At 38.6% G+C, this 14,566-nt stretch overlaps 3 protein-coding genes across 3 annotated transcripts; 1 reads left to right on the top strand and 2 right to left on the bottom strand.

Annotated features, from left to right (window-relative positions):
* Positions 1–584: 584 nt before the first annotated feature.
* rpl37a (ribosomal protein L37a) lies at positions 585–3,477 on the bottom strand. Its single transcript, XM_008432929.2, has 4 exons — positions 3,346–3,477; positions 2,595–2,723; positions 2,377–2,459; positions 585–746 (listed from the first exon to the last, which is right to left on the bottom strand). Exons 1-4 carry the CDS (start codon positions 3,346–3,348, stop codon positions 683–685), a joined length of 279 nt encoding a protein of 92 aa, XP_008431151.1. The 5' UTR covers positions 3,349–3,477; the 3' UTR covers positions 585–682.
* Positions 3,478–3,623: 146 nt separating this feature from the next.
* On the top strand, positions 3,624–7,081 carry cfap410 (cilia and flagella associated protein 410). The gene is made up of 7 exons (XM_008432931.3): positions 3,624–3,849; positions 3,976–3,994; positions 4,100–4,146; positions 4,446–4,675; positions 5,121–5,271; positions 5,354–5,450; positions 6,618–7,081. Exons 1-7 carry the CDS (start codon positions 3,773–3,775, stop codon positions 6,777–6,779), a joined length of 783 nt encoding a protein of 260 aa, XP_008431153.1. The 5' UTR covers positions 3,624–3,772; the 3' UTR covers positions 6,780–7,081.
* Positions 7,077–14,275, bottom strand: orc2 (origin recognition complex, subunit 2). The gene is made up of 16 exons (XM_008432930.2): positions 14,054–14,275; positions 13,767–13,837; positions 12,339–12,497; positions 11,555–11,641; positions 11,354–11,434; positions 11,229–11,260; positions 11,092–11,149; positions 10,286–10,611; positions 10,078–10,187; positions 9,338–9,470; positions 9,168–9,264; positions 8,950–9,096; positions 8,697–8,868; positions 7,668–7,729; positions 7,436–7,554; positions 7,077–7,353 (listed from the first exon to the last, which is right to left on the bottom strand). Exons 2-16 carry the CDS (start codon positions 13,834–13,836, stop codon positions 7,270–7,272), a joined length of 1,737 nt encoding a protein of 578 aa, XP_008431152.1. The 5' UTR covers position 13,837; positions 14,054–14,275; the 3' UTR covers positions 7,077–7,269.
* Positions 14,276–14,566: the final 291 nt, after the last annotated feature.

Raw genomic sequence — 14,566 nt, 5'->3', positions numbered from 1 at the left:
AAAGAGTAAAATAGCACAATTAACATTTTCCCAATATCAGAATCGGCAAAAAAACAAAACAAAAAACGGGGTGAAGTCACCAAAACGTGAATTTCACTAGGACGTTTTTGGGTTAACTTGTCCTGCCAGATGTCACCAACATTGATCTTTCCCTCAAACATGAAATGAGTTACATTTCTCCTTAGTATACTGCTGATCGATCCTTCCAAACTTCATCATATAAAAAACTAACTTCCTACACTGAAAAACCCTCAGCATGTAACATTTATAGAAATAATCCTTTACACATTTGTTAAAACTGATACTTTGTCGTGACAGTATTGGAGATAATCTGTGGAAAAAATACAACTGAACCACAGCCCCTCTGCCAACGTTACCGTTTAGATTTGACAGATTTTAAAAAAAATACTGAAGACAAAACCATCCTTCATTTCAATCCTGAAAATTCAAATGACAAACTTTTCCATTTAAAATCTGCTTTGCTAACACACTTCTTCTTCATAACCAATCAGTGAAGCGTCATTCATGAAGAAGCACCATCACAAGTTTGTCATTAGGACACAAACATTACAAAGACACAAGGATCTCCGCTCCAGACTTTTATTTTTCGATGTTGAGGACACGTCTAGTTCGGCTGAAATAATAGAAAATAAAGTCCCAAATCCAGCAGCTGTGCTCTGGTTTACTGGTCCTTCAGTTCCTTCAGTCTCCTGATTGCAGACTTGACTGTGACAGCAGACGTTGTGCTGCAAGAAGCAGAAAAGACAAATATTAAAAATGCTGAACATCCCCAGAATCCAGGCTATGAACGTTATTCAGTTATTCTCCATCAGCGTAAAGAAACGCTGATGAGACTCTGTTGTAGATATTTTTACGGTTATGCTGTAGAAACTGCTATATTTTGGACATTTTGTACCAACCACAGTTTAATTTATACCTAGTTTGGAAATATTTTATCCTGTTTAGGCAACAGCTCATTTAAAATCAATCTACAAGGAGTTGAAGTTATGTGTGACAAACAATAAGAAACACATATTGAGGTCAATATCAAATCTTTAAAAAAAAGAAAAGAAATTCAATAATTATGTGCCATTATAAAGGCAATGCTTAATCCTATTGGTATAAAACATGGAAGTAAATCGGCATGAAATGGTCACATATGGGTAAAAACTGAGAATTCAGCAAACAAATAAGTGAATTTACAAAGACTAAGATGCCAAACAGCAAAAACAACAAAACCAATCACTCAGGGCTGGATTTAAACAAATGAATAAAATAAAAATAATTAAAACAAAATTCTGAAGAATATGAAATTGCAAATGACAATATATTTTCAAGCACTAGCTTTTATTTTCATCACTCCGTCTGTGAGAATTTAACTACGAGAATAAAGGCAGAAAATGTTTTACAAAAAAAGTTTGGATGGGAAAAAAAAATAAGAAAAAAGAAAAACTTGCATTAGGAGTTGTGAGCAACTCAGTCCGTGTAGTTTTTTTTAGAAATACACTCATTTATAAAATAATGCCCTGTTCTGACATTAATTTGACGCTGATTAAGATTGTGTTTCTTTATAATATGTGGGAAAACATGTGCCAAAGTATAAATTCATAAGATGCTCAACATTTCTCGTGTTAATTTTGAGTTGGATTTCTCATAAAAATTAATTTATCCTCGTATTATTTTGACTATCGTCGCACGACAGCATTCTTGCAATAGCATGTCTTTATTGTCGTCATTAAATGAAAAACAGCCAAGTGTCATCCTGGCCCTAATATTCCATCGTAGAGTTCACCTGAATTTATAGTCGAAATAAATAGAAGTTGTAAAAGACGCTTGTCAAACAAGACGGCGGCTTTGGGCGTGAAAACACCTCCACTCTTATGGAAACACAAGTTCATTGGTGAAAACAAAAAAAAATCTTGATTTTCCAAAAATGAAATCTGCAAAAACCAAAAATGTAACCAATCAAAAATCGACTCATCGCCTGGTCCTATAATCACTTATTTATTTATTTATTTTGCAATAAACGGTCACTCTGTAAGGATCATTTTGTCATTTACACGTCCATTTACAAGTCCATCCAGGCTTGAGCGTGCCTTCTACGCATGAGGTCAGAATTGAAGACGGCGTGTGAATAACAATTTAGTGCCCTTCACATGAGGACTATAAACAACATATGTGATACTGTCATGGCTTTAAAGTCCAAATGCATTCAATTAAAAAAAAAAATAGTTGTGTTCCATCCTTGACGCCAATAAACCCAAAAGCCATCTGTTTTAATAACCATCTAAAAGAATCAGAAGTGTCTGTGATGTTCCAACCAATGACACTCGAGTTAAGACGTGCAAAGAGCTGGGAGAGAGAGAAACTACATACTTGTACGTCCAGGCACCACCAGCCACAGTCTTCCTGCAGGACCCACAGTGCCAGATGCCAACAGCCCTCCTCTTCATCTTGGTCTGTGGATAAAGAGTACAAGAATGCTGCCAAGTTCTCCAAGTGTAACATCCTCACTTTGTTTCCCTACAATTTATATTGATGCCATCCCAGAGGCGTTTACTTTAATAACCCCGACTTTCAGTGATTCCACTTACCTTGCCGCAGAAAGAGCAAGTGTATTTAGCATGCTGAGAGATTTCAATCTTCTTCACCATCTTCCTCAGCGACGCGCCATAACGCGTGCCATATTTACCAACAATCCCCACCTTCTTGGTGCGCTTGGCCTGGGGGGAGAGAGAACAAAACCAAACGATTGTTAGGGAGAAATGTACCATCTTCACTGTGATGAGCAGGGTTCATACAACTTCTGGGATTATTAGGTAACGCGCATTTTCAGTTCATCCTGCGTTAAGTTCGGTACATTGCATTATACAATATATTAGCTTAATACTAGGACCAGAAAAGTCAAAGCACCTGGAAACTGGACTAAACGGGCTGCAGTAGTTATTCATACAGGCTAGAAGTCTCTCATAAATGGGTTAACCCACTCATTTAAACGCAGCAATTTCAGACCCGTTTTTATACGGTGACGCGTAATTTAATGTGTCGTTGTACCTCTGAAAAGACGAGGAAGCCATCTTCTAGGGACTGACGTTAAGCTGCCGCTAAATATAATGTAACTAGCCGGCCTGGTTTGATAAGCAAAGCTAAGGCGGTAGCCATTTCTGTGTCAATGGCTCCGAAAAACATCGCGTTTACAGTCGATGCAACCACCAAACACACACAAATAATATTCTGGACGGACAATCATGATCCCCACAAAACTTCAGCAAGGGCAAAAATATTGATTATACCACTAGAATCATAAGATTGATTCGGATTATGAAAGGAGCAGGCTAGGCTCACCATCGTTTCAGTGGAGACGTAGGTCCAAAGAGGGAGAGGTTAGTGCGCAAGCGCGATTTACTGAAGTTGCTCGAGAGGCATTGTGGGATTTTGAGTGTTGAGACAAGACAAATACCAACTTCACGCTTTTAATATTTACAAAACTAGGGTTATTTAAAATAATTGACTTCGACATTTACTAGCATGCGGGTTCACAAAAGAGACAAAAAATATTGCTAGTTTTTTTTTTCTTCTTTTGAGCCGTAGTAACCAAGGACGCGTTGTTGGTAACGCGCATGCGCATTAATGTTAAAGACGCCAGCTTTTCCCTGTGCAGCAGAGTTGAGATGTTTCTACGCTTATGCTGTCATGAAGCAACCTATGTTGTTTTTTAATATACATTTTATTGACAATATTCCTAATTTTTAAGGCGTGTAGGTGATAGGCAATGAAGCTAACACGGAAACTTGTTCTTGCTAAGGCTAAGGCCTCAGACTTGGAAAGCGTGAAGAAACTAAACTGTTGGTAAGAGTTTAAACTGATCACATCTTTATTTACCCCTTCTTTACATGTTAACACCAGTGTTGGTTAAGATATACTGGCTCCATGTGTTGAGTCTGTGCTAATATTGTGCTACGTGTTGTTTTGCAGGGGATGCAACCTGACTGACGTGAGTAGGCAAAGTTGTGTGGATACCCCAGTAAATTATGTTGATCTTTACATACTTACAAAAATAATCATCTCCATCAAATTGTGTAATTGTAAATCGTTTCAGATTTCCATATTCTCTCAGATGCCAAGCATTGAAGTGTTGACTCTCAGGTTGGTCAAGTAAACTCTTTGCTTTCCTTCTCCACAACCTTCTTGTTAAAGTTATGAACCAGGCTTTTATGTTAAATCAATCAGTCACTTTAAATATCACCTCACATATAAAACAACATATCATGGTCAGTTTTTAAGTTTGTTTTACTGTTTTGTTGCAAATTATTTATTCAAGGTAACATAAGACATAAAGGGACAGATCAGTTCTTTTTGAACACCTCCATTTTCATTTTCTTTCCATCACATGTTCAGAACTATTTATTATGGTTTGCTTACTACAGTGCTTTCTCTCTCTGCAGTGTGAACAACATCTCGTCTCTATCTCCCTTGGCTGGCTGTCCGTCTCTGAGTGAACTGTACCTGAGGAGGAACATGATTCCTACGCTATCAGAGCTCTGTCATCTGCGTCCACTGACGCGTCTCAGAGTTCTGTGGTTGGCCGAGAACCCTTGTTGCGGTACTGACCCGAGTCGGTATCGGCTCACCGTGCTGCGCTGCCTTCCTAGACTCCAGAAGCTCGACAATCAAGGTGATTTTATGTTTCTGCGCATGACAAAAATACTCTCTGGCAGAGAGCAGTTGTAGCCTAGATGTTGTTTTATTTTCTCATAATCTTTGGGATGTACAGTAGCTGGGTCACACACAGTTCCTGCAAAAGTAAAAATAGTCATTGAACTTTTCCACATTTTGTCAGGTTACAACAGAAAACTTAAAGGTATTTCATTGCAAACAAAATGAAAACAAAGTTTTTGTATCGATCTTTCTCCGCAGTTACTGTTTAAACATTTTTGTATGCGTGTGTAAATTACGCACAGTTGAGCAAAACAATTTCTGTAGGCAGTTGTGGCACACTTTTCAGATTTCTGTTTAACTTGCATCTGTAATGTGATAAAATGGGGTAAAAAAATTTTTTTTTCAAAGGTTGTGAACACTTATGCAAGGCACTTTCCTTCTTTGACCTTTTGTGTGTTCAGTGGTAACCGAGGAAGAGATTGCACTCGCTCTAATGGAAGGTGACGAGGTCAGCACACCCACTGGCAACATCCACAACCAGCTTCCCAACAACGGCCTTCCAGATGCAGAGATGGAGAACGATCCACTAAACTACAACATGGAGGAGACCAAGTAGGTTTTGGTCACTTTTCACAACAGCTTTAACCTTTACGAATAAAGACGTTTCTGAAATTCTATTTTTTCTTCCTGTTAGTAAAATCAGAGAAGAGCTGGGAATGAAGCCTCTCTCCAGAGACAAATTCTCCTCTCTTTCCTCTCCATCCACCATGGAGAAACCGACGATGAAAAAGGTAGCATCTGCAAGCATCACCCCACTAGAACCTGTTGACTGAAGCCAGGGTTTCTGCAATTTCAGCAATTCAAATTTAAGACTTTTAAAGGCCACTATGAATTAAAGTTAAGACCTGTATCACACCAGAAATGTACAAAAGAAATGGCCTTAACCACTGTATTGCCAAGCTTTTTGGCAGAATGAATGTAGCCTCATATAGAAATGATCAAACAGCGAAGATTAAGGCCATCCACCAAACTGGCAATCAATTTGCACTTACACCAGCTTGCATTTTTTAGCTAGCTAATTTTTTTCCTCCTTCCTGTCTCTAATATAGCTGGTTTGCTAGCTAGTAGGAGTATATTAGCAGCTAGTTAGCAGTAGCCTCAACCGCTTTGAGTCACAGAGCACAATGAAGCGACTCGAACCCAGACTACATAGAATGAGTGAGTCACACCACAACAAAATTTAAGAGTTGTGAGTAACATATTTAAAGCCAACTTCTTTTCTAAAAGTCAATTTAAGACATTTTATGCCCTTAGTTTTCAATACGTGAATTTAAGACTTTTTAAAGATGCATGGACACCCTGAAAGCCCGGGAGATTAAAGAGGACGTACCACGCAAAATTCACACTTTGCACTTTTTTTTAAACTTCCATTTGGGTTCCTACTGCTTCTAAAAAAACACATAGTGCTAAAAGAAAAAAGAAAAAACCCTCACCCAGCCAGTTTTTCGTAACAAGTTAATGTTTTTTTGGGGTGTCTGGAAAACAAGCCGTTTTAAAAATAGCTGTAACTTCTGCTAGAAAAGACAAATGTTTGGTTGTTGACTTACCATCCAGAAACTATTTGCATTCTTGTTGGTTGTGAAGGAGGCCCCGCTTCCTCTTTTTAAAGATGTACAGTTGTGTAATTGCACATCTGTTTATAGTCATTTTCATGTTCGAGAGTAAACTTTGAGTTAAGAAGCAGCTTACTTGGATTTAAAGTGACAAGAGGAACTAAAACAACTCATTATGAAAGATCAAAATAGGCAGAACTGACCTGACTGAAGTCTTGTTACTTGAGAATAATTTTGTGCAAAAATTGTACATGTTTTGTATAACATATAGTCCTGTCCTGATCAGGGAAGCTTATTAGGTCCCCGTTAAAGTGAGGTACTGTGCTTTTTAAATTTCTTTTCCAGACCCACATCCTCGATGCGGTCCTGCTTCTGCTGAGGGACCTGGATGAAGAGGAGCTCCACGTGGTGCACACCGCCACGCAGAACAGGCTGCAGACCTACACACTGGATTCAGGAGACGGTCAGAGATCGTCAGCTCAGAAAACTGCAGAGATCCAGCACTAACTATATCCACAGCATGCAGTCAGAATGACATCCCACTCCCCCCTCTTTTCCCACATCCAGCACCAATCTCAGGATTCTAACCCACATACGCTTCGCCTCCCGGTACCTTCTGCTCGTTTACGTGTACAGTTTCCGATTTCATTTCACTGCCACGTCGCAGTTTTGTGGCCCTGGTTTCCCAAATTATTATGGGATTCTATTGTTCAGCTGCATGACTACACGCCTCACAAGAACATAATGTATGTTTTGTTTAACGCGCATATCTATTTTGAAATTAAAAATAATGTTCAGCAATAATTTAAGTCACGGTGGCTTTTATTTATTCAGATTAACACTGAAAAAATGTGCACATCTAACCATGATGTGAATGTCACAGTGCAACGGTGCATTCAGAGCTAACGCTTCAACCATTAAACTAGTGACATTTATCAGAATGGGTTCATATCAACTGCAGGAAAATTGCAGATCGTGATTTGGAGGTCTTATCCTTTCAGTCATCTTCCTCGTTTTCTAAGAAATCAATCAGAGTGTTCGTTTCCACAGCAACGATCAGGTATTCTACTCCATCTGCGCCCTGGTGGAAAGCAAACAAAGAAGACATTAAAGACGAAATACAAAACAGAGTTTTCCCAAGGAGTAAAGTTGCGGAAAGTCACCTTGCGTGTCCGGATCAGCTTGTGGTCTCTGAACTCTGTCAGCTGAGTCCTCAACGTGAGGTCAGAGTTCACCAGGAAGGCCTCTCGACAGCGCTGGTAGAAGTCTTGGAATGACAAACCTGCATTTGGCACAATGAAATGTCTATAAATCATCAAAACGGTGAGGTAAAAATTACACCCCCCCAAAAAAATAACTGTTCATAAGTTTGAGCTTTTGAACCCGACTGTATACCCGAGTAGGAAGGATTGTCTTTGTTTTCCAACTGGAATTTCACCAACAGCTTGAAGATTCCTCTGCAAAAAGAAAAAGAATGATTGGATGAACTGTCTTAGAACTGTCCACTTAGGAAGCATCACTGATTGACCCAACGAGGGTCCCCGTTGTCAATCAGTGTTGCTTCCTAAGTGGACAGTTTGATTTAACAGAAGTTTGATTTACTTGAAGTTATATTGTGTTGTTTAAGTGTTCCCTTTATTTTTTTTGAGCAGTGTATATATATATATATATATATATATATAAAAATCAATTTATTTATTGATTTTTCCCCCCCTCCCATCACTTAAAATTTTTCACAACAAAATGGAACAAAACCTCAAACCTTATACCTTAAAAAAAAAAAAAAACTTAAAGTCCCACCCCAACCTCTCCACCCACCTTTTGCAATTAATTTACACCCCAAGTTGGGAATTCACTACATGACTTTAGTTTTATTTATTAATTTTTCTCTAGTAACATTATCAATATTTCTGTATTTTAGTGGGGATTTCCTTCATATATGATAAGTCAATTCCTTTTGCGCAAACAACGAAAGCTCCCAAATTTGATAGAATTTATGATATTGATGTTTTATCAAAAGTTAAAAGTTGTAAAATCAATGCCTTGTTGCTATGGTTACACACAATGGCACACAATTTCAGACTCTCTAAAAGTAATGAAGTACGAGCAAAACTCTTTTTAGCTTCACAGCATCTAAAACCAGAGTGAATAATTGTCCAAGCATCCAATGCATCAACCAAAAAAATATAGTAGAGTTTTTCTACTTTCTCAGGAGTTTGGCTTTTTCTATATTTGCGGCTGAAGGAATGATGGCAAACTTTACTGAATAAGAAGAAATTTGAAGCACACCCAAACTTAAATTTGGAACAACAGATCAGATTCGCCTTTAGGGGCACAAAACTGAGTCGAACCTTACATTCTTGCTGATAAATTCCCCTTTCACTCAATAAATAAATGACTTATCAGGTCTTTAAAACAGTTCACCTCGCGTTGGGCGTCAAGCTGCGCAGCACGTGTGTGAGGGAGGACAGAGCCAGCGCGCCCGTCTGCTGCACCAGGAGAGAGTTCTCGTACGACGTCTCCTCGGTGTAGTGCTGGAACGTCACACACTCCCACCACAGCCAGTTAAACTGGCTCTGCTTGAACTGGTCCCACACTGGAAACATTACAGGAACCACTTAGCCACACGACAACCCCATTTATCAATGCTCTAGGCTAAACTCCTCCTAAGAGCCACCTAATGGAGCGTTGATGTGGTCTATAGAGGCGACTAAGTGCAGGTTTGGTAGCGCCGCCAGCTGCCCCAGTGCACTCTGGGTCTTCTCTCCTCGCAGCATCGGCCCGTCAATGTTGTGGATCAGCAGGTAAACGTGGAGATCCGGGCCTGTGGTGACATGGGAGGAAATGTGAGTCGAGTCAGACTTGAGAAGAAAGCACTTTAACAAGCACACTTACTGTCTTTGAGTGTCTGAGCGATGAAGTGGATCTGATCTGAGGGCGTAGAGAAAGTTCCCTGGTGCTCCAGAACCTCACAGGTCAAAGCGTTTAATATCTAAAAGAGATAACGTTGTAATTAAACTATTAAACAAGTCATGAGGTGTTTTGTTCCTTTTTCGAATACGGACCGATTTGAGAGTGATGGAGGGGAAAAACCCGTTGACGACGAGGTGGATTTCCTGAGACAGATGAGACACCCGGAAGTCTTCCAACAAAGTCTTTTTGCTTCCCAAACCGTAAACCAGCACACTGAATCCCAACCTACACACACACACACGCACACACACACACACACGCACACACACGCACACACACAGACCCTTTTAGGCGACAAACTAACACAAAGCAGGACAGTGTTGCAGAATGGAACCGAAATGATGAATAATTGTTTTTTCATAAATAAAAATGTGAAAAGTGTGGCTTGCATTTTGATTCAGCTTCCTCAAGTCAAACTAATCTTTTACTGCAATTGCAGTTGAAAATCCTTTGGTGCCAAAAACAAATGGATGCCACGTTTTTCAGATTGCATTTATAAAATTATTATAAAACATTTAAAGTGTAAGCAGTGGCACCCCCAACAGGTGAACTGCGGGGGCCACAGACCCCTACTGAAAAGTGTTGGCCATCCACTGTCTTCCCTGAGAATCATTTTCAGATCATAGAATAGAATAAAATAGAAACACTTTAATGTCCCGCAAAATTGAGGTGCAACAGCAGCATAAGGTATGAAGGTTCACACACAAAAAAATGTTCTTAAAGTTTAAAAACAATATAGAGAAAACAAGATTAACAATAACAGTAAATAAAATAAAAAATTGATAACCCTCAGACATTGAGGAAAAACATCAGAAATGAGAGCCGCACTTACTGTAACTGTAACATCCATTTGGTAAAGTGCTGTCTGTGTTTGTCGTGCAGCTCCTTGATCTCCTTTGAGTAACAGGACGGTTTACCTTCTAAAAGATGAGCCAAAGTCTCCTGGGGAAAAAAAAAACAAACAGAAAATCAGTTTGCACTTTAGCCATAATTAGACACATTTATTAGGTTTTAAAACCCTGAATGTGCGATCAACATACCCTGTCTAGCTTAGGGGTGTGCAGACGCTCGAGGGTCCGGTCTGACGTCAGAACTTTGGAGCTGCCGTGAGCCTCAAAGTACTCCTCGGTCATGGAGGGCTGGTTAACGGGTTCGGGTGTGTTCTTGCTCTTCTTGGCTGGAGTCTTATAGAGAGCTGCAGACAAACCTTTACTAGGAGTTCTGTAGTTTTTCTGGATCTCTTTATCCTCTTTATTCATTTTCAGTTTTTCCTTTAGCCTATCCTCTTCCTCGTCCTCCTCCTTTCCATCCTCCTCAGAGTCAGACGGCGAGAGCTCACTGTCGCTGTCCGACCGAAGGCTCGGCGCTGAAAAAATCCAAATGGTGGCACATTTACATGCTTGCAAAATAATTCACACCCTTTTACTTTTTCACTGTTTCCTCAAATTGCAAACTTAAATGTATTTTATTGGGACAAAAAGAACAACACAACACAGAGTACAAGTGGGAAGTTGAAGAAAAATTATGAATGACCTGTGATTAACATATTTAAGGCCAGCTTACTTTTTTTAAAGACAAACTTAAGGCCTTTTAAGGCCTTACTTTTTTATACATGAATTTAAGACGTTTTAAGGATGCGTGTGGTGGTTCAGCAGGGACAAATAATCTTTTATTTCCTGTTCAGTGTCCCATTTATACATTATTTAGTGCTGGTTGATCACATGAAATCATCAATGAAACACACTGTAGTCTGAATTTCACGTGGAAATCATTAAAGATGTCAGTGTTGGTGCAAAAACCTTCGGAAGGCACCGTTATATATCTCAATAAAACATGCTGTGCTTACTTGTTAGTCTCTTTCTGAGCCTGTGTGGCGTTGTGGAGACAAACCGGACCTTCTTGATCTGCTAAACCAGAGCTGGTTAAGAGACCAGACAAATCTCAAAGTGTATTTTAAATCAACACTTAAGTTTGGGGTCCTACCCTCTGTGGTGTCCTGATTTCGCCTTTGTGGTCTAGTCACAGAGAGAGAGAGAAAAAAAGTGTCATCTTAAAATAAACACAGGATCTGGTCTATCATATGTAATGGGACGGTGATCTGGACTCACGTCGGCCCGTCCGCGTCGGGGTGCAGGGTTCAGCCGGACCGAGGCTCACACTCTTCCCCGGAGTCCGAGCGAGTGAACTTGCTGCGTCCACCAATGAGACGTACAACACAAAGCATCCGTTATGAAACACGATAAATCCAGCTCAACAAAATCATTAGAATAAAAATGTAATCATTTTTACTGGAAACCAGCAGATCTCACCAGTGTTGGCCATGCTGTTGCCACGTCTGTTTTTCTGGAAGGTAAAAATGGAGGCTCCAGCCACTCTGGAAAGGCTATCCTCATCTTCTGCAGAACCAAAGAACAATAACAGAACTGCATTACATGAGAATTTCTCTTTTTAATTATTAGGGATGTAACTAATTATTATTTAGTTACATCTATCGATTACTCTCAGGAGTAATCGAACAAAAAAAAAACCTGGTACATTATGCAGATTTTAACTTAATGCTTTTTTATACAATATTAGAAAAACACAGACAAATAATTAAATTCCTTATTTAAACTAGAAAATAAACAAGCTGCTTAAGATGCAATAATAACATTCCTTTAGTGAATGCTTGATCATTTGTAGCAAAAAATGCCTCTACAGCTAAAAGAATACTTCCAACATCAACATCCGTTTCAACTTGACTCATCAATACAGTGCAGAGATGATCTGATTATTTTTGGACAAACTGATTAATAACAGATAGCCAAAGGTACTAAAAAGATGTACAGTTTTGACTTAGTTACTGCTCTGACTGTGTTGTTCTTTCAGCAAATCACCTTTTCTGGAGTCTGTGTACTCCTGTTCGAATAATCGGTTATTAAATTATTTCAATAATCAATTCACCATGATTAATCTGATTAATCGTTTCAGCCCGAGTAATTATTCCTAAAAGTAATGATTCTGTGACAGTTCAGACTGCACACAAAGCTAGTTATGCCTCTGTCGTCATCAGACAAGCCAATTAAGTCTGGATAAAGAAGCTGTGTGCGTTACCTCCGTTATTCTCTGTTCCCAGAGCTCGGATGTAGCCCTGCTGATCATAGACTCCGTTTTCCTCCTGATCCAGTTGCTCATCCTCTACGTGTCCATTCCGTCCAGCTGGGCTCTTAAACTTCACCATCCTCTGGACGCCGCTGGCACCGTTCTGCACGCCTTGTTGAGGCACAGCGCACACAGACAAAAGGTCAGAGGCAAAACTGGTGCAGCCCGTTTGAATTGGTGACGTTTTGAACAAAGTCCACAAGTTCTCAATTGGGTTGAATTTGGGTTGTTCCAGAAACTTTATTGATTCAAAACCGAGTTTAGGAGTCTGTTTGGGTTCATTTTCCTAACAGATCAACCAAAATTAATTGAATTTTTGAATTCTGAAAATTTTGTATTTGGAAGAATCTGGATTTATTTTTTATTTTTGTAAATGCACTCCTTTGGTTTGGCTCAACTCTACAATTTTTCTAGCTTTCTTTGCTAAGAAAGAAATTACAAATTACAGAAAATATTTTCAAAAAGTAGCTTTTATTTCAATAACTTATTCTGTAAGTTGTACGAAGAAGTGTTACGAGAATAAAGTTGTAATGTTAGAAGAATAACGTAAAATTTTTTTAGGAGATTTCTATGAGAAAAATAAATAATTTAAAAGAAGGAATGTTGAGCACCTTGTAAAGTCGTTCTTTGGTAGAAGTTTTACACATAATACTTAATATTTTAAAATGTCTATTTTGAAGAAAGAACACAAACTTAGCTGCTCAGATAATCATAAAACTATCAAAGCTTCTTTATCATTAAAATAACGTTTTTCTCACAGTTTTCTAATAAGTTCTTTGCGATACAATTTAATTTATATGACCAAAAAATATTGTAACTTGCCACTAATACTCTGTCACGCAAAGAGATGATTTAAATAAAAGCTACTTTTTGAAAATATTTTTCTGTTGTTTGTAATTTCTTTTATAGAAAAGAAAGCTAGAAAATGGGGGGGAAAAAATAGATTGAAATCAAATCTGGTATGAAAAGAAAAAAATCTGAGATTTTAATTTTAAGCCATATCGCTCAGCCATACTGTTGATTTGACTTCAAGTTATGGAAATTCATCATATCATTCGCCACTGGAAGCAAAACATCTCCTCAGGATAATGCTGCTACCACCAGTACAGTGGTACCAGTTTGATGCTTCCTGTCAAATCGTCTTTTTCGAACCAAGAGTGGTTTAAATATTGAGCAAAAATTATGTCAAAATCAAAGTGCAAGTTGCTGAGAGGCAGATAATCCAACATTTCTGAGCGTATATGTATGTTCTTTAGCCTTTTCGGATTAGAGGAACACCACAACATATTCAAAAAGTTTTTTAAGCTGTTCAAGCGTTTGATTAAATATTCCTTGTAGTGCAAAACACACAAGAGTGTTAAAAAACATAGAGCTCCTCACCCTCATGTTTGTCCAGGATGTGCTCCAGAACATCTCCATCCCCGACGAACTTCACTTCCAACACACTCATTCTTTAGGATAAAACCAAAAACACACTGAGAGACAGCCACGCAGCTCACTGTTTAAAACAACACACTGCTGTCCGGGAGTGTAGTTTTAGCCGCTAACGAGGGGTTTCTATTATGTTTCACTCATGAACGCAGTAAGAAGTAATATTTACTCTGGCTGTTGTGTCATGGAAAAATACAGCTCCTAAAGAGAATACGGACAAAGAAAACGCGACTTACTTGAGTTTGCTAAGCAGACGCGAACGGGTTTAAACTAAAGACGAAAAACAAAACTAAACTAAACTGAAAATAAATATTTTAGCTGTGCTGCGGTGTGACAAGTTCTCGCGCCATCCTCATGAAGATTTTAAACCACGTGATAAGTGAAAGGTCAGGCAGTGGCCAATTAGAACGCTGGTTTCACTCAAAACTACATTTCCCAAGATGCACTTCAAAGTAAAGCTTGTATATCCATATTTTGCACCTTAATGTGGTTTCTGTTCTTTTCAAAGTATACAGCTTTAGAATACTAATCGATATGGTTTTTATTGCAAGTTTAAATTTAACAATAATCACCATTTATTTTGTCTTTAACGAAAATATGCTCACTAAATCACGAGACACGACTATTTATTTTTCTTCATATATCTAGTAATTAAATAATCATTTTTATTATTTCAAGCAAAATCTTAAAAATGCTCAGCTGATTTTAAGATTCTGCTCTAAAAGCGGAATGCTATTTATTTAAAATTA

This window comes from Poecilia reticulata, chromosome 17, assembly GCF_904066995.2.
Source record: "Poecilia reticulata chromosome 17, P_reticulata-male-v2, whole genome shotgun sequence".
NCBI classification, from domain to species: domain Eukaryota; kingdom Metazoa; phylum Chordata; class Actinopteri; order Cyprinodontiformes; family Poeciliidae; genus Poecilia; species Poecilia reticulata.
The sequence above is the reverse complement of the archived record's forward strand: the minus strand, read 5'-3'. Positions and strand labels throughout refer to the sequence as shown.

Excerpts from the sequence above, each read along its gene's own strand:
- orc2 (XM_008432930.2), bottom strand. The coding sequence starts at position 13,836 with ATGAGTGTGTTGGAAGTGAAGTTCGTCGGGGATGGAGATGTTCTGGAG. Across the intron at positions 11,642-12,338 it reads GGGAACAGAGAATAACGGAG|AAGATGAGGATAGCCTTTCC; the intron begins GTAACGCACACA and ends TTGGTTCTGCAG. Across the intron at positions 11,261-11,353 it reads CCCGACGCGGACGGGCCGAC|ACCACAAAGGCGAAATCAGG; the intron begins GTGAGTCCAGAT and ends CTCTGTGACTAG.
- rpl37a (XM_008432929.2), bottom strand. Across the intron at positions 2,460-2,594 it reads CTTGCTCTTTCTGCGGCAAG|ACCAAGATGAAGAGGAGGGC; the intron begins GTAAGTGGAATC and ends CTTTATCCACAG. Across the intron at positions 747-2,376 it reads GGTGGTGCCTGGACGTACAA|CACAACGTCTGCTGTCACAG; the intron begins GTATGTAGTTTC and ends TGCTTCTTGCAG.
- cfap410 (XM_008432931.3), top strand. The coding sequence starts at position 3,773 with ATGAAGCTAACACGGAAACTTGTTCTTGCTAAGGCTAAGGCCTCAGAC. Across the intron at positions 4,676-5,120 it reads CCAGAAGCTCGACAATCAAG|TGGTAACCGAGGAAGAGATT; the intron begins GTGATTTTATGT and ends TTGTGTGTTCAG. Across the intron at positions 5,451-6,617 it reads AGAAACCGACGATGAAAAAG|ACCCACATCCTCGATGCGGT; the intron begins GTAGCATCTGCA and ends TTTCTTTTCCAG.